The sequence below is a fragment of the Nomascus leucogenys genome, chromosome 1a (genome assembly GCF_006542625.1).
Source record: "Nomascus leucogenys isolate Asia chromosome 1a, Asia_NLE_v1, whole genome shotgun sequence".
In the NCBI taxonomy this organism is placed as follows: domain Eukaryota; kingdom Metazoa; phylum Chordata; class Mammalia; order Primates; family Hylobatidae; genus Nomascus; species Nomascus leucogenys.
The window spans coordinates 84,774,132-84,796,473 of record NC_044381.1 but is presented as its reverse complement, the minus strand read 5'-3'; the positions used below and the strand labels follow the sequence as shown (position 1 = coordinate 84,796,473).

General features: G+C 43.8%; 1 protein-coding gene across 1 annotated transcript in view; it reads left to right on the top strand.

The window, feature by feature from the left end:
- ZFYVE26 (zinc finger FYVE-type containing 26) overlaps nucleotides 1-22,342 on the top strand; it is a 69,557-nt gene that overhangs the window by 21,798 nt on the left and 25,417 nt on the right. Inside the window, exons 13-28 of the mRNA XM_003263599.3 lie at nucleotides 66-134; nucleotides 547-698; nucleotides 3,524-3,725; nucleotides 4,699-4,962; nucleotides 8,105-8,224; nucleotides 8,316-8,480; nucleotides 9,062-9,280; nucleotides 9,901-10,003; nucleotides 10,817-11,562; nucleotides 12,812-13,008; nucleotides 13,996-14,100; nucleotides 15,848-15,970; nucleotides 16,677-16,853; nucleotides 18,265-18,511; nucleotides 19,255-19,353; nucleotides 22,146-22,309. Coding sequence (XP_003263647.2) covers nucleotides 66-134; nucleotides 547-698; nucleotides 3,524-3,725; nucleotides 4,699-4,962; nucleotides 8,105-8,224; nucleotides 8,316-8,480; nucleotides 9,062-9,280; nucleotides 9,901-10,003; nucleotides 10,817-11,562; nucleotides 12,812-13,008; nucleotides 13,996-14,100; nucleotides 15,848-15,970; nucleotides 16,677-16,853; nucleotides 18,265-18,511; nucleotides 19,255-19,353; nucleotides 22,146-22,309 — 3,152 coding nt within the window. The remainder of the gene's footprint in view (nucleotides 1-65; nucleotides 135-546; nucleotides 699-3,523; nucleotides 3,726-4,698; nucleotides 4,963-8,104; nucleotides 8,225-8,315; nucleotides 8,481-9,061; nucleotides 9,281-9,900; nucleotides 10,004-10,816; nucleotides 11,563-12,811; nucleotides 13,009-13,995; nucleotides 14,101-15,847; nucleotides 15,971-16,676; nucleotides 16,854-18,264; nucleotides 18,512-19,254; nucleotides 19,354-22,145; nucleotides 22,310-22,342) is intronic.

The following is a 22,342-nucleotide window of genomic DNA, read 5'->3' as shown; positions in this document are numbered from 1 at the left end:
ACTCACACTTCCTACTCTGTAAGGAGCTGATGATTGACTTTCTCTCTTCTTCCCAATACCTGTAGATGGCCGAGACAGAGGTTCAAACCCATCCCTGGAAAGTACAAGTAGCGAGCTGAGCACAAGTACGTCAGGTATGCAAATTTCCACCAGTTGCCAAACTTTGAGCAGCTTTGCCCTGATATAGAGTTGCCACACACCATGGTGAGAAGCCAGTATTGAGCAGTCAAGGTTGTTATTCAAGGTTGGCAGACAGCCAGATTTTAGCTGGGAGAAGGGAAAGGACTGTTTCATTCTCAATTTAGTTATCCAGCAACAGAGAGAAATAGAGGTAAATACCCAAAGAAGGTAGTTGGCACTTAGCATCTTGTATTCAAAGATGGTAGCATAGGTTTGCCCTTCATCTGAGGAAAAATTAAGACCTATTTACAGACCTTTTACAGAAGGACATTGAGGAGATAAAAGTTTGGTGGGAGGTGGCAGCAATATAGCATTTCCTCACTTCCTCTTGCTTCTCTGGCCCCACACATTCTTATGTCCCAACAGAGGGAAGTCTGAGTGCTGTGTCTGGCCGGAATGAGCTGGACAGTAGATTGCACCCCCATCCTCAAAGTTCACTCATCCCCATGATGTTCTCCCCACCTGAGTCACTGCTGGCATCCTGCATCCTTCGGGGGAACTTCGCAGAAGCCCATCAGGTGAGGGGAGCTTAGGCCATACCTTTTCAGCCCCTGAATGACTTAGCATCAGGTAAGGCTCGGAGCATGTACAACCAGAGCCACCTGGGAGCACTCAGGGGTCCACATCAAGCAGAAGAAGCAGAAGCAAGAGGGGGTTTCCATGTGCCCAGGCCCAGTCTTCAGCAGGGCGGATTGAAAGATATTGAATTGTTTGTGGTTCTTAACATAAGCAGTGTTTTTAAAAGGTGAAAGAAAATATTCAGCCACACTCCCGCCACTTAAGAACATGGAAACTTTTGTTTCTCTCCTTGACTCCTTCTCTGAACATATACGTGGGTTTTTGTTTGTTTGTTTGTTTGTTTGTTTGAGATGGAGTCTTGCTCTGTTGCCCAGGCTGGAGTGCAGTGGCACGATTTCTGCTCACTGCACCCTCCACCTCCCAGGTTCAAACGATTCTCCTGCCTAAGCCTCCCGAGCAGCTGGGATTACAGGTGCCCACCACACCAGGCTAATTTTTGTATTTTTAGTAGAGACGGGGTTTTGCTATGTTGGCCAGGCTGGTTTCGAACTCCTGACCTCAAGTGATCTACCTGCCTCAGCCTACCAAAATGCTGGGATTACAGGCATGAGCCACCACACCCAGCCCATGTTTTTATCTAGTTAAAAATTATAATACAATTTCCTTTTCTTTTTTTTTTCTTTTTTTTTTTGTGACAGAGATTTGCTCTTGTCACCCAGGCTGCTGGCGTGCAGTGGCGCGATCTCAGCTCACTGCAACCTCCACCTCCCATGTTCAACCGATTCTCCTGCCTCAGCCTCCCAAGTAGTTAGGATTACAGGCATGCAGCACCATATCTGGCTAATTTTTGTATTTTTAGTAGAGATGAGGTTTTGCAATGTTTGTCAGGCTGGTCTCAAACTCCTGACCTCAGGAGATCCACCCGCCTTGGCATCCCAAAATGCTGGGATTACAGACATGAGCCATTGCACCCAGTCTCAATAATAAATAGAATGCCAGTTCCATATACAAGAAGTATGGAGAGCCAGCAGACTAGAATATTTGTATTGTAGAGAGAAAATAGCACTGGAATGGTAATCAGAAAGACTCTGAACCTCTCTGAGCTTTGGTTTCCTCATTTGAAAATTGGAGTTAAATGTAATACCTGGTTTTTCTACCTCATAGGAATGTTAAGAGGATTATGTTCTAGCTGTGAGAGATATAAAAATCCTCTACTGTTGATTAAACTTAGTAACATAAAATAGTACTCTTCTAATTTTTAAAACCCTCTTGGCATATTAATGATACTTTTACTGGTAGTAAAGTATTTGGTAGTTTATCTACTTAACATTTAAGTCAGAATTGTTCTTTCATGTGAGTTCAGTTCTTGAGGAATAAATCTAGGGAACTCTAGGTAATAGGACAATTTTTACTTAACCTTCTCTGACCATTTTAGATCTTATACTTTAATGATAATGATAATTATGATCCTTGGAGGAGGATAGGACCCTCCCCAGCCCCAGCCTTTCTTTTTCTTTTTTTTTTTTTTTTTTGAGGCAGAGTCTCACTTTCTCACCCAGGCTGGAGTGCGGTGGCTTGATCTCGGCTCACTGCAATCTTTGCCTCCCGGGATCAAGTGATTCTCCTGCCTCAGCCTCCTGAGTAGCTGGGACTATAGGTGCACACCACCACTCCTGGCTAATTTTTATATTTTTAGTAGAGATGGGGTTTCACCATGTTGGCCAGGCTGGTTTCGAACTCCTGAGCTCAAATGATCCACCTTTCTTGGTCTCCTGAAGTGCTGGGATTACAGGCACGAGCCACCACACCAGCCCCTCCCCAGCCTTTCTAATGCTCAAATCCAGACAAATTTAGCTAGGAGTCCCACGATATTTTACCCCTAAATGTCCTCCACTTCTCCTTTTCTTGAGCTGTGGTCTTTTTTTTTTTTTTTTTTTTTTTTCAATAAAAACTTTAATTTTTTGACCTGGATACAGACAGAATAAGTTGTACATATAAGACAATATCAGAAAGTATTAACAAGAAAATAAAATTACTTTTAACCCTATAGTATGGAACAACCAATATTAAAAATTTACTTTTTTGGCCAATATTTCTCCAAAATATGTATGACTTTTATATAGCTGAGATTATTTCAAATCTAAAACTTTATATCATGCATTTTTACATTTTAATATTAGCATTTGTCTTTTAACCTTGATTTTAGTGACCTTACAATAGTCTGATCAAGCAGCTGCATTTAACCATTTCCCTGTTGCTCAAGATTTAGATTATTTTTAACCTTGTAATAGTTGTAATATATAGTGCCAAGGTGATTACGTTTAGGCATTAAGCCTTTTGAATTTTTTTTTAAGAAAGTTCCTCATAAATACTACTGAGTCAAAAGATGTAAACATTTTTAAAGCTTTATGGATTGCCAAATTGCTTTTCAAAAAAGTTGTGACACTTAATGTTACACTATCTCCTGAGGATTTATTTTTGTACTTTGTTATTGTGATAGATGCAAAATGTTATTGTTACTTAAATTCCTAGATTACTGACAAGGGAAAAAATATTTTCTCATTTATATATTAGTCATATGTATTTCCTCTGAAATTGTCAACATCTTTTGCCTATTTTCTACTGAGGCTTTGGTGGTTTTCTTACTTTTATGAATTATTTTTTATAGTTGATCTGCTCTTCTAACATTTAGTGCTCTTCTGACCCTACAAAGCACAAAGACATCTTAGGGCCACAGTCTAATGGTCGGCAAGATCTCCTATCCATGGACATTCCCTAAATCAGTGGGACCACCAGGGCCCACACTCTCCCTCTCCCATGACAGGTGCTGTTCACGTTCAACCTGAAGTCCTCACCCAGTTCAGGGGAACTGATGTTCATGGAGCGCTACCAGGAAGTGATCCAAGAACTGGCCCAAGTAGAGCACAAGATTGAAAACCAGAACTCAGATGGGGGTAGCAGCACCATTCGGAGAACTGGCAGTGGCCGCTCAACTCTACAGGCCATTGGCAGCGCTGCAGCAGCAGGTCAGGCTTCCCTGCTAATACCATAAGTGGTGAGGTGGCTGGGAGAGGGGGTAAAAGAGAGAAACCACTAAAATCCTAGGCTCCTCATGAGGGTAGCAGAAATTCAATACAGGACACCTGCCTTGAAAAACAGCAAACCTGATACATCCAGTTTTCCAGCTGTGCCCATCCTCCTTGCCCAGGCTGTTCACATACCGCCACTCGACCTACTGCATTAAGCTTATCCTGTGTGATTTAAACGAAGACTGTGAATGCTATTTTTAACATGTGTTTTGATGGCCACTGTCTCTGGCTTCAGGAAATGGTTAGGAGTTTCTTTCCTTCCCATGTAATTACTCAGGGATAAAGCATATTGTTTTACTGTTCTATCAAGTGAAGTTAGGTATTAAAATTTAAGGCCTACAATTCACAGGTCTCAATTTCCCAACCTTGGATGCACTGCAAAAGAGCCCATCCTTTCATTATTTCTTGAAGTTGGAATCTTGTTCCACATTTTCACGACTCTTACTGACCTAGGCCCTACATGCCATGGTACCATCACATATTGCTTCCTATATATTATCCCAGAAATTTTCTATGCCTATTCACAAGAACATACACACATCCTTTCTGTTTTTAATATAAATAGGCTCTTAGGACAATACTATAGTCTACCTTGCTTTTTAGCAATGCGTTCTAGAGATCTTTTCTGATTAGCACACACAGATCTACATCGTTCTTTCTGAACCTACTTTGAGACTCCATTTGGAAAAAGCCCTCCCTCATCTGGACCACTCTGAGTTTCTCTTGGTCTTCCTTTCATGCCACTGTTTTGAAGCTATAAGAGTGGGCCATAATGATAGTGCTAATATACATAGAAGATACCCTGTGCAGATGAACCTCAAACATTTTGAAAGTAACTACTTTACCTAATAAAAGTTGTAGTAAGAATCCTTTTAACCCCTTGCTTTTTATTCCTCTGCTGGGTGGCCAGGAATGGTGTTTTACTCTATCTCTGATGTGACCGACAAGCTGCTCAACACCTCTGGAGACCCCATCCCCACACTCCAGGAGGACTTTTGGATAAGCACGGCTCTAGTGGAGCCCACTGCTCCCCTGAGAGAGGTTCTGGAAGACCTCAGTCCCCCTGCCATGGCTGCATTTGACCTAGCTTGCTCTCAGTGCCAGCTCTGGAAAACCTGCAAGCAGCTTTTGGAGACAGCCGAACGGCGTTTGAATAGTAGCCTTGAAAGGCGGGGTGAGTGTGCTGTGTTAGCTGTATCCCTTCATTCTCAAATGAGATGGGTTTCTGAGAGTCTTGATAAATTGTCCAGGAAGAAAGCAGTTACTGGAGGAGGCAGATGGTGAATGGATTATGAAATTTTGTCACATACAATCTGATGGCATAAATACAGTCTGTTGAGAGACAAAATAGACATAGCAATTTGGGGAAATTCTGTATTGAATTATAGGTGAATTCAAAGAAGAAGTATACATTTTAAAATGGTATCAATGGAATTCGAGCCTTAGGGCTCCATGCCCTCCCCTTGGTGAACCTAAAACCTGAGACCATCTTGAATTTGTAAGCCACTTGTAAGGGAAAACTTAATGAGTCACAGTTGGAGTGATGCTCATACCTTGAGGTGAATAACAGTGCAGAATGTGCCTACAGAATTCTTAGAGAAATCAGGTGTGTGAAGGCATCGGTATATGAAGGTAGAATTCGGCAGCATTCTACTCCCCACATCTGTCCTTGCTACTTGCACCAAACATTGGAAGGACTGAGCAGTGGAGGAGAAAGGAACCTGTTCTGCCTTAGTAATATAGAGGGAGGAGTGGTGAATAGGGTATGATATGAGTAGCCCCTTGTGTCTGGGGTCCCCAAGTCCACAGGTTCAGTGATTCTCTAGGAGAACTCATAAGAATCAGCCTATTGTCATAGAGCTAAGATTTATTTCAGCAAATGGATACAAAGAAAAATCAGCAAAGTAAAAAGGCTCATAGGATAAAATCTGGAGGAAACCAGGTGCAAGCTTCCGAGAGTCCTCTCCCTGGGGCTACACAGGGCATGCCTATGCCTATTTCTCCAGCAGTGAGTTGTGCCAGCAGTTGCAAGGTGTTGTATATAGGGAAGCTGATTAGAGACTCAAGGCCCGAGGTTGGTTTGTTTGTTTGTGTTTTTGAGATGGAATCTCGCTCTGTCCCCCAGGCTGGAGTGCAGTGGCACAGTCTCGGCTCACTGCTCACTGCAACTTCCACCTCCCGGGTTCAAGCAATTCTCCTGCCTCAGCCTTCCGAGTAACTGGGATTACAGGCACGTGCCACCACGCCCAGCTAATTTTTGTATATTTAATAGAGACTGGGTTTCACCATGTTGGTCAGGCTGATCTCGAACTCCTGACGTCATGATCCGCCTGCCTCAGCCTCCCAAAGTGCTGGGATTACAGGCGTGAGCTACCACGCCCAACCGCACAAGGTTTTTTTTTTTTTGAGGACTGATGACAAAAACACCCTCTGCTTAGCATGTAGCAAATTCCAGAGTCCCAAAAGGAAAGCAGGTGTTCAGCATAAACCACATTGTACAAAGAGTTTAGGGCCAGTGAGCCACTGTCATTATTTAGGGAAAGTATATAAGCATAGGAAACTTCTTACCAGTGAGCCACTGTCATTATTTAGGGAAAGTATATAAGCATAGGAAACTTCTTACCAGTCAAGTCCACAGTGCCAGCCAAGGGCCAACCTTGCAAGCAGATGTTCTAAGGATAGCAGTGTCAAGCCTGCTGTTTACCTCTTTTCTATACACCCCTCCAAATCACCTCTGAGCTGTTGGTTAAAATGTCCTTTAATGTTTACGTAGTCCTTCAAAGAAAGTACACAGTGGCTTATATAATGCTGTTTTTGTCCAGTGATCTGCCCTTCCCCTCATCTAATACTTATAGCCTAAAATAAAATATTATTCAAGCTCTTAATCACTGAAACAGTTTCAGGTCAATCAATGAGGAATTTTTGTGTGTGTGGGTGCATAGTTGGTATATATATTTATGGAGTATATGAGATTTTTTGGCACAGGCACACAATGCTTAACAATCACATCGTGGAAAATTGAGTATACATCCCCTCAAGCGTTTATCCTTTGTTACAAACAAGCTAGTTAGACTCTTTTAGTTATTGTTAAATGTGCAATTGAATTATTATTCACTGTAGCCCCCATGTTATGCTATTAAATACTAGGCCTTATTCATTGTTTCTAACTTTTTTTTTTCTGAGACAGAGTCTCACTCTGTCACCCAGGCTGGAGTACAGTGGCACCATCTCGGTTCACTGCAGCCTTTGCCTCCTGGGTTCAGGTGATTCTCCTGTCTCAGCCCTCCCCCACAACCCCTCAGTAGCTAGAATGACAGGTGTGTGCCACCACGCCCAACTAATTTTTGTATCTTTAGTAGAGAAGGGGTTTCACCATCCACCCACCTTGGCCTCCCAAAGTGCTGGGATTACAAGTGTGAGCCACCATACCCGGCCTCTAACTATTTTTTATACTCACTAACCATCTCCATCTTCCCCCACCCCTTACTACCTTCGCAGCCTCTGGTAACCATCCTTCTATTCTCTATCTCCATGAATTCAGTTATTTTGATTTTTGGATCCCACACATAAGTGAGAACATGTGGTGTTTGTCTTTCTGTGCCTGGCTTATTTGACTTAACACAATGATCTTCAGTTCTATCCAAGTTGTTGCTAATGATTGGATCTGATTCTTTTCTATGACTGAATAGTACTCCATTGTGCATATGTACCACATTTTCTTTATCCATTCATCTGCTGATGGACACTGAGGTTGCTTCAAAATCTTGGCTATTGTGAACAGTGCTGCAAGAAACATGGGAGTGCAAATATCTCTTCAATATACTGATTTAGGAATTAATTTAGTGACTACTGTGTTTCCAGATTATCCTGAGCATGTGGGAGTATAGGAGAGATGTAAGGAATAATCTGTGTCCATAAAGTTGTTTATAGTCTAGTTGGAGTGTCAAGATACCACTTAAAGCAATTAAAGAAGACATATGATCTTCACTCAAGTTGAGTACAACTGAAGGCAGTACCAAGGCAAATCCATTTGGCTTGGGACAACAATTCCATAGGAGTGCCAGAGATTCTGAATCTGCTGATGTTTTTGACAGCTGAGGCATCTTGCCAGAGGCAGTCCTAGAATCTCAGGCATGAAATAAGCCAAGTATTGGTCGTCACCCAAAATGGCACAGCATATATTTCCTCCTTAATATTGGAGAGGATAAAATTTCACAGGTAAATACAGGACTGAGTGTCAATCTCTGAAAACACTTCATTTTTTTTTTTTTTTTTTTTTTTTTTTTTGCATTACCTCTTCCTTCATCTATTTCCAGGTCGACGGATAGACCACGTACTCCTAAATGCTGATGGCATTCGAGGTTTTCCAGTTGTTCTTCAGCAAATCAGTAAGAGTCTCAATTATCTGCTTATGTCAGCCAGTCAAACCAAATCAGGTGAGTTGCTTTTTTCTCTTTTCTTCTCCTGGACTTGGAACATTAGGTCAGCAGCAGACTTTACTTTTTCTTTCTCATTTGCTTTCCACAGAGAGTGTGGAAGAAAAGGGAGGAGGCCCTCCACGGTGCAGCATCACTGAACTGCTTCAGATGTGCTGGCCCAGCCTAACCGAGGACTGTGTTGCCAGCCACACCACCCTCTCCCAGCAGCTAGATCAGGCCCTTCAGTCACTGAGAGAAGCACTAGAGCTGCCAGGTATAAGGCTGTCTGCTTGGGAACAAATAAAAGCCAAACTGGGGAGAGGAAACAGCTGAGAGTAATGAAGCACTTTGGAGCAGAGGCTTGGGACTCCAGAACTGGGCTCTATCAGCCCTTTAGTTAGCCAGGGCATGTCTCAATGTCTCGTAATTTAACTTCACCTGTTTTCCCACCTCTCAGTTGAAAGAATGGTGAACACTCCATTAGCTGATACATTTTTCTCATGATGAATGAGAAATATAGCCAGCAGGTGCTCAGTAAATATTGATGAACCCTTCCCCGAAAGATTGCTGTGTTCTTCATAAAGTTGTTCCACCCCAGCGACAAGGATAAAAATAGAACTATACACACCAGAGTAATTTTATACACTCCAGACTCAAAGCTTCTCCTGGCTGAGAATCACTTGTCCAAGTGACTGACTTAGGATTTTATATTTGCCTTGTAAGTGTAGTGCCCAGGCCATCAGATGCCCCAGGCAGTGTATAGGAGGCGCAGTTCACATATCCAGTCAGAAATTGACCCAAAGCTGGACTCACAGACTGAAGCCTGTGTCCTTTCTCCTGCCATCCTCCTCTCAGAGCCCAGGACTCCTCCATTCTCTTCCCTGGTGGAGCAAGCAGCCCAGAAAGCTCCCGAGGCAGAGGCCCACCCTGTGCAGATCCAGACTCAGCTCCTCCAGAAGAACCTGGGCAAACAGACCCCATCAGGCAGCAGGCAGATGGACTACTTGGGCACCTTCTTCAGTTACTGCAGCACCCTTGCTGCAGTGCTCCTTCAAAGTTTGAGCTCTGAGCCTGGTAGGTAGCAAGAAAGAGGCAACAGATTCATGTCAGACCTGCAAGTGTTCAGGGCAAGGAAGAGAAAAGATGCACGATTAAAAGGCTCTGAATACAGCAGTAGCCAAGAACACTAGATTTGTAAGGTCGTCCTCTCATTCATCTCTGGCTATTTTACTCATCTTTGTGCTAGTATAGCTGTATAGCACATGGGAGTACTCAATTAATTTTCTTGGAATTAGCGACTCAAAAATATCTCCATCAGACCTGTGGTCCATTGTGGATTTGAGGACCCAGCACAGGAATCAAGTCTCTGATATGAGTACCAGATTCTTAAGTCCACAGAGTGAGTACTACATGCACTTCAGTCGGGTTGAAGAGAGCAAGAGTTGGCTGTCTGTGGCTAGACCTGCCCACTGAAGTTCGTCTGGGGTTGGAAGTCTTTAGAGCAGTGGTAAGATATAGATAAAACTTGTGGTCAGGTTCATGTTGAGAATACCCTTTACCTAGAATGAATTAACAGAAGGCTCTCAATATTGTCTTCATCTTGACACTGTACTTTTCTCTCAATTCTGGGAAACAGGGCTCTGAACTCTTGCAATCAGTGGTGCAAACAAAGATCATGTTCTTTACCTTTGCAGATCATGTGGAGGTCAAGGTAGGAAATCCCTTTGTTCTGCTGCAACAGAGCTCTTCCCAACTGGTGTCACATCTCCTGTTTGAGAGACAAGTTCCCCCAGAGAGGTAGGAGCCACCTCCATGCAAGTCAGCCATGGGCCTTCAGATGATTTCATCAATATAGCCAAGGGCTCAGTGCGGTGGTGCTTGGGGTTAGCACGGAGAGTGGGGATTTCTTCCTGACTGAATTTTTTATTCTTATATAACTCTGTGAAAATTTAATGTGCCTTGTTTCCTGCTTTCTCTCTCGATACCTCTAGCATGTATATTGTTAAGTATGAAATCAACGGGTGACTCTGCACTTTATAAATAGGCAAAAATCTAAAAATTCAATAACATGATAGTTGATTAGACTGTAGGAAAACAGCATTCTCAGAGAATGCAAGTGAGACATAAATTTGTATAGCCTCTGTCGGAAGGCAGTTTGTCAATATTTATTAAAATTGCAAATGCATATGCCCTTTGATTTAGCAAACCATTTTGGATAATTTATCCTACGGCTTTATTATACGTAAGTGATTTATGTGCAAAATCATTTCATTGCAATCTTGTATATAGTACCAACAGATCAGAAAATTCATTGTCCACTAACAGGAGCCTAGTTATGGTTCACCTATATAATGGAATACTATGTAACTGCAAAAACTAAAGAGGGTCCTCTCTGTAGAGGGATATGGATAGATCTCGCAGAAGTGTTCAGTGAAAACACAAAGGGCAGAGCAATATGTCTAATAGGCTACCTTTTGTGTTTTAAAAAAAGAGTATGACGATTAGGAAGTTTTATTTACATTCGCTCATGTAAGCATAAAGAAATTGTAAGACTGGGTAATGGTGCCTGTGTATTCAGGCCTTGTATGCTTTCTGCTTCTCTCCTTCCAGACTGGCAGCCCTTCTGGCCCAAGAGAATCTCAGTCTAAGTGTGCCGCAGGTCATCGTCAGCTGCTGCTGTGAGCCCCTTGCTCTTTGCTCATCCCGGCAAAGCCAGCAGACCTCCTCCCTCCTGACTCGCCTGGGTACTCTGGCCCAGCTACATGCCTCCCACTGCCTGGATGACCTCCCACTTTCTACACCAAGCTCCCCAAGGCCAACTGAGAACCCCACATTGGAAAGAAAGCCCTACTCCTCCCCAGGGGACTCATCACTCCCAGCCCTCACCTCCTCTGCCTTGGCCTTTCTTAAGTCACGCTCAAAGCTCCTAGCTACGGTGGCCTGCCTGGGGGCTTCCCCGAGGTTAAAGGTCAGCAAGCCCAGCTTGTCATGGAAGGAACTTCGTGGCCGCAGGGAGGTGCCTCTGGCTGCAGAGCAGGTAGCCCGGGAGTGTGAGCACCTTCTGGAACAATTCCCTCTGTTTGAGGCCTTCCTCCTGGCTGCCTGGGAGCCCCTGCAAGGGTCCTTGCAGCAGGGGCAGGGTCTGGCAGTGAATCTCTGTGGTTGGGCCAGTCTTTCTACCGTTCTCCTGGGCCTACATTCTCCCATTGCCCTAGATGTACTGAGTGAGGCTTTTGAGGAATCCTTGGTGGCCAGAGATTGGTCCCGGGCCCTTCAGCTCACTGAAGTGTACGGGCGAGATGTGGACGATTTGAGCAGCATAAAGGATGCAGTCCTGAGCTGTGCTGTGGCATGTGGTGAGCAGAATGCTATGCCTCCCTTTTTCACTCGTGGTAATATTTGGTATTCACTGGGTATATTATCACATTTAATCCTCACGGTAACTCTAGAGAGAAGCCCCACTATAATCTCATGTTATTAAGAGGAGACCAGGTCTCAGAGGGGTTAGGAAACTTACCCAGGGTGGTAAGTGGTAGAGTAGAGCTTAGAACCCAAGTCCATCTGACTTTAAACAGCCACTTATAACCAGTATTCTCAATACTGTGTATCACAATTCTTGTGAAATCCTACAGAGTACAAATGTTTGGGTTCCTTCCCCAGAGGCCCAGGATGGAGCTCAGGCAAGTGTTTACTTTAAAATAGGGATCAGCACATTTTTTCTATAAAGGACTTTGTAAGCCACAGTCTCGCTCATAACTACCCAGCCCCTCCAGTACAGCATGAAAGCAGCCAGAGTCAATATATAAAGAAATGAGCATGGCTATAGTCTAATAAAACTTTATTATAAAAGCAGATTGTGGGTCTGTTTGATGACCACTGCTTTGAAAGCTCCCCGGGAAATTTTGACGTGTAACCAGAGTGGAAAGCCAATGAGCCGCAACACTACTAGGATTTCCTAGCAGTGTTGCAGCAAGAGTTGGGTGTGATGTAGGGAATGACTTTTGGGTAGGAGGCTTGGTTCCCTTTGGAAAGGAGAAAATCCATCCTTGAAAAGGTGGAGAAATCCACTGACTGGCTGTGTGGTCTTAATTGCTTGGAGTCTGTTTTTTGTATCTCCAAGATCAGATCTGTGAAATGGGTGTGGAAGAGAGAGATCTAAGTCAGGGAGTGAAACTAGTCTACCTGGAATAACTTTCAAGTGGTTATGTATGGCACAGGGTGGAAATTACAGGGAAAAGGAAAGTTTCACTGACAAGGTGAGTCTGAAACAGTCCTGTATGTTCAGCATGCCAAAACATGGAGAGCTTCATCTCCTCTGTCCTTCCTTCATTCCTTCCTTCCTTTCTCTTTCCCTCTCTTCCTTCTGAAAGTCTCATGACTATTACCAGGTTTACCTAAAGATAAACATAGGGTAGAGATACAGCATTTTCCTTGTCATGTAATGGTTCCAAGTGTAAAAACTAGTTAAGATCACATGCATCTTAAGGATCCTCCAAGCTCCTCTTTTACAAAATTGAAGAAAGCCCTTTCTCAAGAAGTAACCTGGACCCTTGAACTCTTCTGGTCCCACGCTTGCTGCCTCTGAGCATCTTTTTTGTCTTATAGACAAAGAAGGTTGGCAATACCTGTTTCCCGTGAAGGATGCATCTCTGAGAAGTCGGCTGGCCCTACAGTTTGTGGACAGGTGGCCCCTGGAGTCATGCCTGGAAATTCTGGCCTACTGCATTTCAGACACGGCTGTCCAAGAAGGACTAAAGTGTGAGCTACAGAGGAAGCTGGCGGAGCTGCAGGTGTATCAGAAGGTATGGGCCCTCACATCAAGAGAAAGGAAACGGGCTTCTCACTCTATGATCAACCCCAACCTATTCTCATATGATGGGGGACTTTAAGAAACAGAAAATATAGGTCGGGGTTTTGCTTTGCATCTGGCTTCAGTTCTTAGGTGAACAGCAGGAAGGCCTCATAGCTGGTTCCTGTGTTACTTATTTCTATAATTTTAAATACATTTGCATGAAGTGAGGGTAAAAATAACAAAATTAACATTGGAATGGTGTATTACAGTCCAAAAAGGCTTTTTCACATGTCTTTTTGAGCTTTGTATATGTTTTTGTATATTATGTCTTCTATAAAGTTTGTTTTAAATTTCAGCAAAATTTCAAGAGCTATTTTGAAAAGATGCATGAAGGTGACAATTTCAAAAGTAAAAGGTTATTGTGGGGTATTTGTTATGTTCAAGCTCAAGAGGCTTAGGGAGACAAATTTAGGAAGCATGGCTACATAACAGTATAAAATAGACGCTAATTTTCCAACATATCCTTGGAGCAGACAGAGTCCAGGAACCCTACCAGGGGCAGTGAAAATGGCAGGTGAAAAAAGGTTTCTTTTTATTCTTCCTTGGCAGTTTTCATGCAGAGCTAAAATGTTGTATGAAAGGTGATCCCACAGAGCATTCAAGCCAGAAGAATATCTTGGGTGGAGTTTGGGGTAGAGGAGCATGGGACAGGTGACCCCAGAACAATCTGGGAAGCATGAGAGCACTGTCTTCACTAGTGAAAGGCCGCAGTCCTGGCCTCCATATTCAGCCTTCACTCCCTGCTTGTTCTTCCTGGATAGGTTCGCTCTGCTCTCTAAATAATCTTTGCCCAATTTGCTCTCTTTTCTGGCAAGTTCTGACAGCCTGACTTTGGGGCAGAGATCTAGGGATGGCCCATCTGTGGGCATGCCCAGTGACTTGTTCATGGAGGGAGAAGCTGCAGTGTGGTTTGATGGATTTTCCTGTCTTTCCTTAGATTCTGGGTTTGCAGTCTCCCCCAGTGTGGTGTGACTGGCAGACCTTGAGGAGCTGTTGTGTTGAGGACCCATCAACTGTCATGAACATGATTCTAGAAGCACAGGTACCATTTTCCTGGGTGGTGTTCCCCTTCATCCTCATTTCAGAGTTGCAACCCCTTAGCTGGCTGTATAAGCGCCTTTCTGCATATCAATGTTCACTTTTTTGTTGTTGTTTTTTTTTTTGGTGTTTTTTTTGGTTTTTTTTGAGACGGAGTCTCGCTCTGTTGCCCAGGCTGGAGTGCAGTGGCGCAATCTCAGCTCACTGCAAGCTCCGCCTTCCCAGGTTCACGCCATTCTCCTGCCTCAACCTCTCCGAGTAGCTGGGACTACAGGCGCCCGCCACCACGCCCGGCTAATTTTTTTGTATTTTTAGTAGAGACGGGGTTTCACCGTGGTCTCGATCTCCTGACCTCGTGATCCGCCCACCTCGGCCTCCCAAAGTGCTGGGATTACAAGCGTGAGCCACCACGCCCGGCCATTTTTATTATTATTTTTGAGACGGAGTCTTGCTCTTTCACCCAGGCTGGAGTGCAGTGGCACAATCTTGGCTCACTGTAACCTCTGCCTCCTGGATTCAGACGATTCTCCTGCCTCAGGCTCCCAAGTAGCTTGGATTACAGGCACCCACCACCACGCCCAGCTAATTTTTTTGTATTTTTAATAGAGACAGTGTTTTGCCATGTTGGCCAGGCTGGTTTTGAACTCCTGACCTCAAGTGATCCACCCACCTTGGCCTCCCAAGGTGCTGGGATTACAGGCATGAGCTACCGCGCCCGGCCCCTTGTTACCTTTTTATATTGTCCAACTTTTCACTGTTTGCAATAAGATGGTATTTCATTGTTGTTTTAATTTACATGATTACTAATAAATTTTAATATCTGTTCATGTGTTTATTAGACTTCTGAGTGCTAAGTAGGATTTTGTCTACCTTTTAAGAAGCTGACTGTATATGCTCATTCAAATGTTTGTTCATTCAGGAAGTACTTATTGCATGCCTATTATTTTCCAATCACTGTGGTAGATGGTGGTGAAACAAAAATTATTAAGCTGTCCTTGCCCTGGAGTGGCTCACATTTTGGAGAGAGGGTGATGTAAGATGCATCCTTAGGTGACTGCAACATAATATACAAATGACAGAAGTAAGCTCAGATTGTGGAAGCACAGGCAGGGCACCTAACATAGCCTGAGAAACAAGGAAGCATCCTGAAGAAGGCAGTCCTAGGCAGAGTTGTGGGGAGGACATTCCAGACACCACCATGTGGGAATATTTGAACAAAGCCCTAGGAGTTCTATTCTCTCAAACTTCATCCACAGTTCACAAATTGGGGTTGGGGGGTAGTGAGGGGGAACATGGGTAGAATCCAACCACCAACATGTTTATTTGGCCTTTGTAGTATTGGTCTACAGAATTTTTATTTTTTCATGTTGACTTTATTGCCAAAATTTTAAAATACAGAAATTTTATGATTTTAAAAAGGTTTTGTAACTTAAAAGTCTGACAACATTGGGCCTACCCATTCTTATAGCATGGGTGGCTATGTCCTTTAAACAGTCTTTTCAGTCTTTCCCACTTCCTTAGAATCTCCCCAGGGTTGACACCAAGTGTCTGTTGCCACATGTCATCAGCTTTTTTTTATGGTACTGCTAAGAGGAAAGTGATATGAACAGTAAGCCTGCTTCAATCATTTTCATCATAGTGAAGTTCCCATCAGCACTTATAAACATTCCTGGGGCTTTGCAGACTCACGACTGCAAAGAAGAATCAGGCAGTCATGTAAAGGGGTTGAAGGCATGTGTGTTTCCTTCCAGGAGTATGAACTGTGTGAAGAGTGGGGCTGCCTGTACCCCATTCCAAGAGAACATTTAATCAGCCTTCATCAAAAGCATCTTCTCCACCTTCTAGAAAGAAGAGATCATGACAAGGCTCTGCAAGTAAGCCCCCAGTTCTTTCAATTTTTCTTCTGGGGTGGGACAAGAAGGTTAGTCAAATCAGATGGCTTTATTTTCATGTTGAATCCCACGCAATCTCAGCTATGCCTCTTCAAATCTTTCAGGAGCTGGTTATAGTCATCTTGAGCAGAAGGGGCCTAGCCTTGCATTAGGTGCCAGATGGGGCAGCTGGGTCCAGAATTCTGCTGAATTCTGGTCCTGTCAAAGCCATGGCATTTGGGAAACTACAGAGGTGGCTAAAAAAAAAAAAAAAAAAAATGAGGCCAGGCGCGGTGGCTCACGCCTGTAATCCCAGCATTTTGAGAGGCCAAGGCCGGCGGATCATGAGGTCAGGAGATCAAGACCATCCTGGCTAACACAGTGAAACCCCGTCTCTACTAAAAATACAAAAAATTAGCCGGACAAGGTGGCGGGCACCTGTACTCCCAGCTACTCGGGAGGCTGAGGCAGGAGAATGGCGTGAACCCCGGGGGGCGGAGCCTGCAGTGAGCCGAGATCGCGCCACTGCACTCCAGCCTGGGCAACAGCAAGACTCTGTCTCAAAAAAAAAAAAAAAAAAAAAAAATGAGTATAGAGAAAGGGTTAGTCCAAAATGAGTAAACCTAAATATTCTATTCTCAAACAAAACAAAGCTGGTCTAAGAGCTCTTCTGCAGGCCTCACCTTCCTCCTCTACTCTTTGACAATAGCTTCTGCGAAGAATCCCTGACCCCACCATGTGCCTTGAAGTGACAGAGCAATCCCTCGACCAGCACACTAGCTTGGCCACTTCTCACTTCTTGGCCAACTACCTCACCACCCACTTCTATGGACAACTGACTGCTGTCCGACACCGTGAAATCCAGGCGCTGTATGTGGGATCCAAGGTAAGGAGGAAAAGGAGGTGTTGGGAAGGCATACATGAGGGAGAGGCTGCAAGCCTAGCTCTTCTTCCAAACTTGCCTTTTCAATGGCTCTTTTGCCAGGCACCTGCCATCCCTGGCCTGTGCTGTATGAAATCTTTACCCTAGTAGCCCACTGTATCCTAGTTGAGTCTCCTAGGACTTGTCATTCTCTTCCTGTCCTGCCTCCATAGTGAATTCTACCTGGTCCTCTTAAGTTGCCTTTATGGTTTCCATGGCATCTGCTATACCAATGCTTCTCAGTTCTGACAATATATTAGAATCACCTGGACTTAAAAAAAAAATATATACCAGGTTATTCACCTCTACCCCAGATCGAGTAAAACTGGTCTTGGGATAGGGACTGGACATCTTCCAAAGGGCTTCTGATGTGAGGATTTAAAACGACTGCTTGATAAACTTGTCTGTGCTAGTGGAAGAGGGTTAGTTGTCTACGTAATTAGATGAGATAAGTTCTTATCTTTGATGTATAACCTTGGAGACATTAATAGAAGAAACCGCCAGCTAGAAAAAGTAATCCAGTGAAGCAGAGTTTGAAGAGAGTTAGGGCCCTCTGGCATTTTTCTAATTATTCTGCCTGGCAGTCCTATATACTACCCCACAAATAGAACGAGTGCTAGGAGAGCCATAAATATAACCACTGACCCACTTACTAAGAGTTAAACTACATAACATGTTCCTTAAGAAGATATACCCAATGCGCTGTAGCTGAATAGGGGAACCCTTGAAAACTGGCAGTGAACAGGGTCAGTGAACATATTTCAAGCCTAGTGATTGTGACTTCTAAGGAGAACTTAGATTCATCGTTTACCTGTAGGAGATAGGAGGTGCCAGGTTTCATTAGACCACTGACACCACCTTGTATTTCTCATTCTGAGTAAAGCCTCAAATAAACAGAATGGTGGCATTAAGGGTCAGGGAGATCTCAATCATACCTGGAGGGTCCAGGCCAGGGGTGAGCAGGCTACTACCTGTGGGCCAAATACAGTCCCCAGCCTGCATTTGTAAAGCAAATGTTAATGGAGCACACGTGCAACTATCATTTTACCTATGGCTGCTTTCAAGGTACATGTGCAGAGCTGAATGTTTGAGACAGACATTATGGACCATGAAGCCTAAAATACTTACTCTCTGATCCTTTATAGAAAAAGTTTACTAACCCCTCATCTGGTGAAGGTACTTGGAGTACTTCTCAATTACCATCTGCAGAATTCAGTGGGGAGCTCAGCCTTCCTAAAAGACTGCGAGTCTGTTTCAGTAGCTGGCTATGCGCCTTTTGTTCTCATGTACCCTTCCCCTTCCCAGTGAGAATCTTGAGTTTTTTCTGAAATTTGTGTACTATTTTCTTTACTCTATGGATCTACCCCACAAACAGATTCTGCTGACCCTGCCTGAGCAGCACCGGGCCAGCTATTCCCACTTGTCCTCTAACCCCCTGCTCATGCTGGAGCAGCTGCTTATGAACATGAAGGTGGACTGGGCCACTGTGGCTGTGCAGACTCTGCAGCAGCTGCTGGTTGGACAGGAGATTGGCTTCACTATGGACGAGGTGGACTCACTGCTTTCCAGATATGCAGAGAAAGCCCTGGACTTTCCATACCCTCAGAGGGAGAAACGATCAGGTAACTGCTGGCATCCTAGAAGGGGATTCTACATGGAGGAAGAAATGCCATGCTGCGTTCTTAGTTTTAATTTGCTCCCCTTTTAATATTTTGGGTTGATCTAGAGTGAATGAATACACTTCAGGAGAGCTATCTCTTTATTATGTAGGAGAGATCTTGGTCTTGGAGGAAGTAGAATAGTGACCAGAATTAAAAGGTGGTAGATAACCACTGCATGCATAATAACATAAAGGTTTGGAAAGCAAAATATGCTGGAAATGGTCTCTGTCTGGCCTTGAGATAGCGGGCTCTTCATTGCCATCATTTGGTATTGAGAGTATGCCTTATTCCCAGGATCACATCAAATATCACTTGTATGTGAGCTGACTCAGCCTCTTCTACATTGAAGAAACTGAAATGAGTACGGACTGATGTTCCCGGCCAGCTCTTTTTTCGTATTCCCTACCCTCCAGGGGCATCATTTCAACGTCTTCCACTTTCCTCTGGACACTTTTTTAATTTATTTTGTAGAATCCTAGTGTCCATTTCATTAGCTTATCTGCCTAAATTGTGGTTTGTTTTTCGAGGCATTTAAGAAACGTGTGCTATGGGCTTAGAGGTACCTCCTCCATTCTCTTAATACCTAGTAGAGACATGGAATGACAATCAGAGAAGCCAACAGAGCTTTGTTCTAAATGCCTAGGGTGGTGAATCAAGATACATATGGTAGAACCATATTTTGTGAGCATTTTCCCTCTCTACAGATTCTGTGATTCACCTCCAAGAAATTGTCCACCAGGCTGCAGATCCCGAGACCCTCCCTAGATCACCATCAGCAGAGTTCTCTCCTGCTGCTCCTCCTGGTAAGAACTGGCTCTGATTATTCACTAAAATTTTTCAGTTTAGTCTTGCCTTATTCTGTCCTTCAGAATTTTTTTTTTTTTTTTGCTTCTTTTTTTCACTGCCAGTTACAACATTATTAATTATCTATCTTGGTTCATTCCAGATTTATATATATCTCAAAAGATTCAACATACAGTCAACTATTGTTATTTGTGGCAGTATGTCCATAAAGTCTCTAGCAAATCCAGAACTCTTGTTCCTAAGGGAAATATGTACATGTATCTCACATAGATGGTAATCTTAAATCCTAAAAACAACTCATCCTAGACGATTCTATTCTATTTCCTTTTTTCTGCAAAGGAGGTTCAGAAGTGTTAAGTGACTTGCCTGAGGCCACCCCCACTAACAGGTCCCAGAATTGGGATTCAAATCCCATTCAACTAGCCCCAGCACTGAGCTTCTGGCACTACCCCGCACTGTCCACTACCACCTCCATCTTCTGGTCACTGTTTTTTTTTTTGAGATGGAGTCTTGCTCTGTCGCTCAGGGTGGAGTGCAGTAGCACAATCACGGCTCACTGCAACCTCCACCTCCTGGATTCAACCAATTCTCCTGCCTCAGCCTCCCGAGTAGCTGGGATTAAAGGTGTGTGCCACCACACCCAGCTAATTTTTGTGTTTTTAGTAGAGATAGGGTTTCACCATGTTGGCCAAACTGATCTCGAACCGCATGTGATCCACCTGCCTTGGCCTCCCAAAGTGCTGGGATTATAGGCATGAGCCACCACACCCAGCCAGGTCACTGTTGTATAGAGGTTGAAACAACCTCAGCTGAGAATCTGTGTGTTGAGTATTGGGTGACTCAAAACTTTCATGACCGCATGTGTTTGCAAATGACCACAAAAGCAAGATGAATATAGTTTTTGAGGTTACAAATGTTAATAAGCAACTTCACAAATATGCAATCTGGTATTAATGAGGATTGACTATACTTAGCCCTCAAGTTCATACTGTCACACACCAAGCACAAGCACCTTGAAGCCCTCAGCCATGTCTTGGTCACCCTTTTCACCACCCCTCCAGTCCCCTGGTCTCCAGCCCCCACACAATGGCCTACTCTCAAAAGAAGCTCAGCCAAGTGTTTTGTTTTGCCAAATGGTCAAAGGAGCAGGATTCTAAGGTCTCTTCTGAATGCTACTAAGAGTCACTATGTTTTACAGCTCTCTTTTTCTGTGACCAGCCAATGTTGCTCTGCTAAATGATAAGAAATCTCTTTACATATCATAAAGCAGACTGTGGCATTTTCTGGCCATACTTTGAGAATTAGCCATGCTTCATGGTAACCAGCTGAGCTGAGGGGAGGGCTCAGCCTTGCAAGTATATGAGCAGCTTCATGCATCTGTATAAATGGCAGCCTGAGCAGCTTTGGGGTGTGTGTGTGTCTGTGTGTGTGTTTGTGTGTGTGTGTGTGTGTGTGTGTGTGTGTGTGAGCCTTTTTTTTTTTTTTGGAGACAGGATCTCACTGTGTTCCCCGGGCTAGAGTGCAGTGGTGCCATCAGAGCTCACTGCAGGTCAATTCCTCCTGCCCCAGCTTCCCAAGTAGCTAGGACTACAGGCACACACCACCATTGCCTGGTTAATTATTTTATTTTTTGTAGAGACAGGATCTTGCTTTGTTGCCTAGGCTGGTCTCGAACTCTTGAACTCAAATGATCCTCCCCCCTTGGCCTCCCAAAGTGCTGGGATTACAGGCATAATCTGCACCTAGCCTATATGAGCTTTTTATTATGGAAAATTTGCAAATCCCAGATATCATATCATTTCATTTATAAATATTTCAGTATAAATCTCTGAAAGGTAAGGACTTTCATGAAACAAAGCCATAATACCATTATCACATCTAGAAACAAATTCATAATAATTCCTTATTATTCTCAAATATCAAGTCAGTATTCAAATTTCTCCAGCTGTCTCATCAAGATTTTTTTATAGTTGGTTTTTCCAGACTCAAGATCTAAATAATGTCCATACATGGCATGCCATTTGGTGAAATAGCTCTTAAATCTTTTTTTCTTTTTCTTTTTTAAGAATGTCTCCCTCTGTCATCCAGGCCAGAGTGCAGTAGTATGATCATGGCTCACTATAACCTTGAACTCCTGGGCTCAAGCAGTCCTCCCACCTCAGCCTCCCTAGTAGCTGGGACTACATGCACACACCACCATGTCTGGCTAACTTTTGCATTTTTTTCTTTTGTATAGATGGAGTCTTGCTATGTTGCCCAGGCTGGTTTTGAACTCCTGGCCTCAAGTGATTCTCCTGCCTCAGCCTCCCAAAGTGCTGGGATTACTGGCATGAGCCACTGCACCGGCCTTTTAAAGCGCCTTTAATCAATAGTTTCCCTGTGTCTTTTCTTGTTTATCCCCCCTACCTCTTTTTTATTTGTGGAGGAGACTAGTCATTTGTCCCCCGGAGCTTCCCACCTGCTGGATTTTGCTGATTGCCTTCCTGTGGCAATCTGCGTCTTTATCCCCAGAATTTCCAGGACACTTGTAGTTAGTTCTAGAAGCTGGACTTGATTCAGGCTTAATATTTTTTAGTAAGTATACTTGATAGCAGGTGGTGTACACATCCATCAGGAGGCACACAATGTTCAGTTGTCTCTCTTTTGTGACACAAACAGCCACTGATGATCATTAACTGGATCTGTTCTTTCAATAAGGATTTATAAAATGGTGAAATTCTATCATTCCCTCTTCATCTGTAAGCTGGTATATTGATTACCTTTTACTCTGACCTCTGGCTCTGCCTCCCAGGTATCTCCAGTGTACATTCCCCTATTCTAAGGGAAAGGAGTTTCCCACCAACCCAGCCCCCACAGGAATTTGTGCCTCCAGCGACACCACCTGCCAGGCACCAGTGGGTACCGGATGAGACTGAGAGTATCTGCATGGTCTGCTGCAGGGAGCACTTCACCATGGTAAGCAGCATCAGTCTCCACTGTCACCCTCAG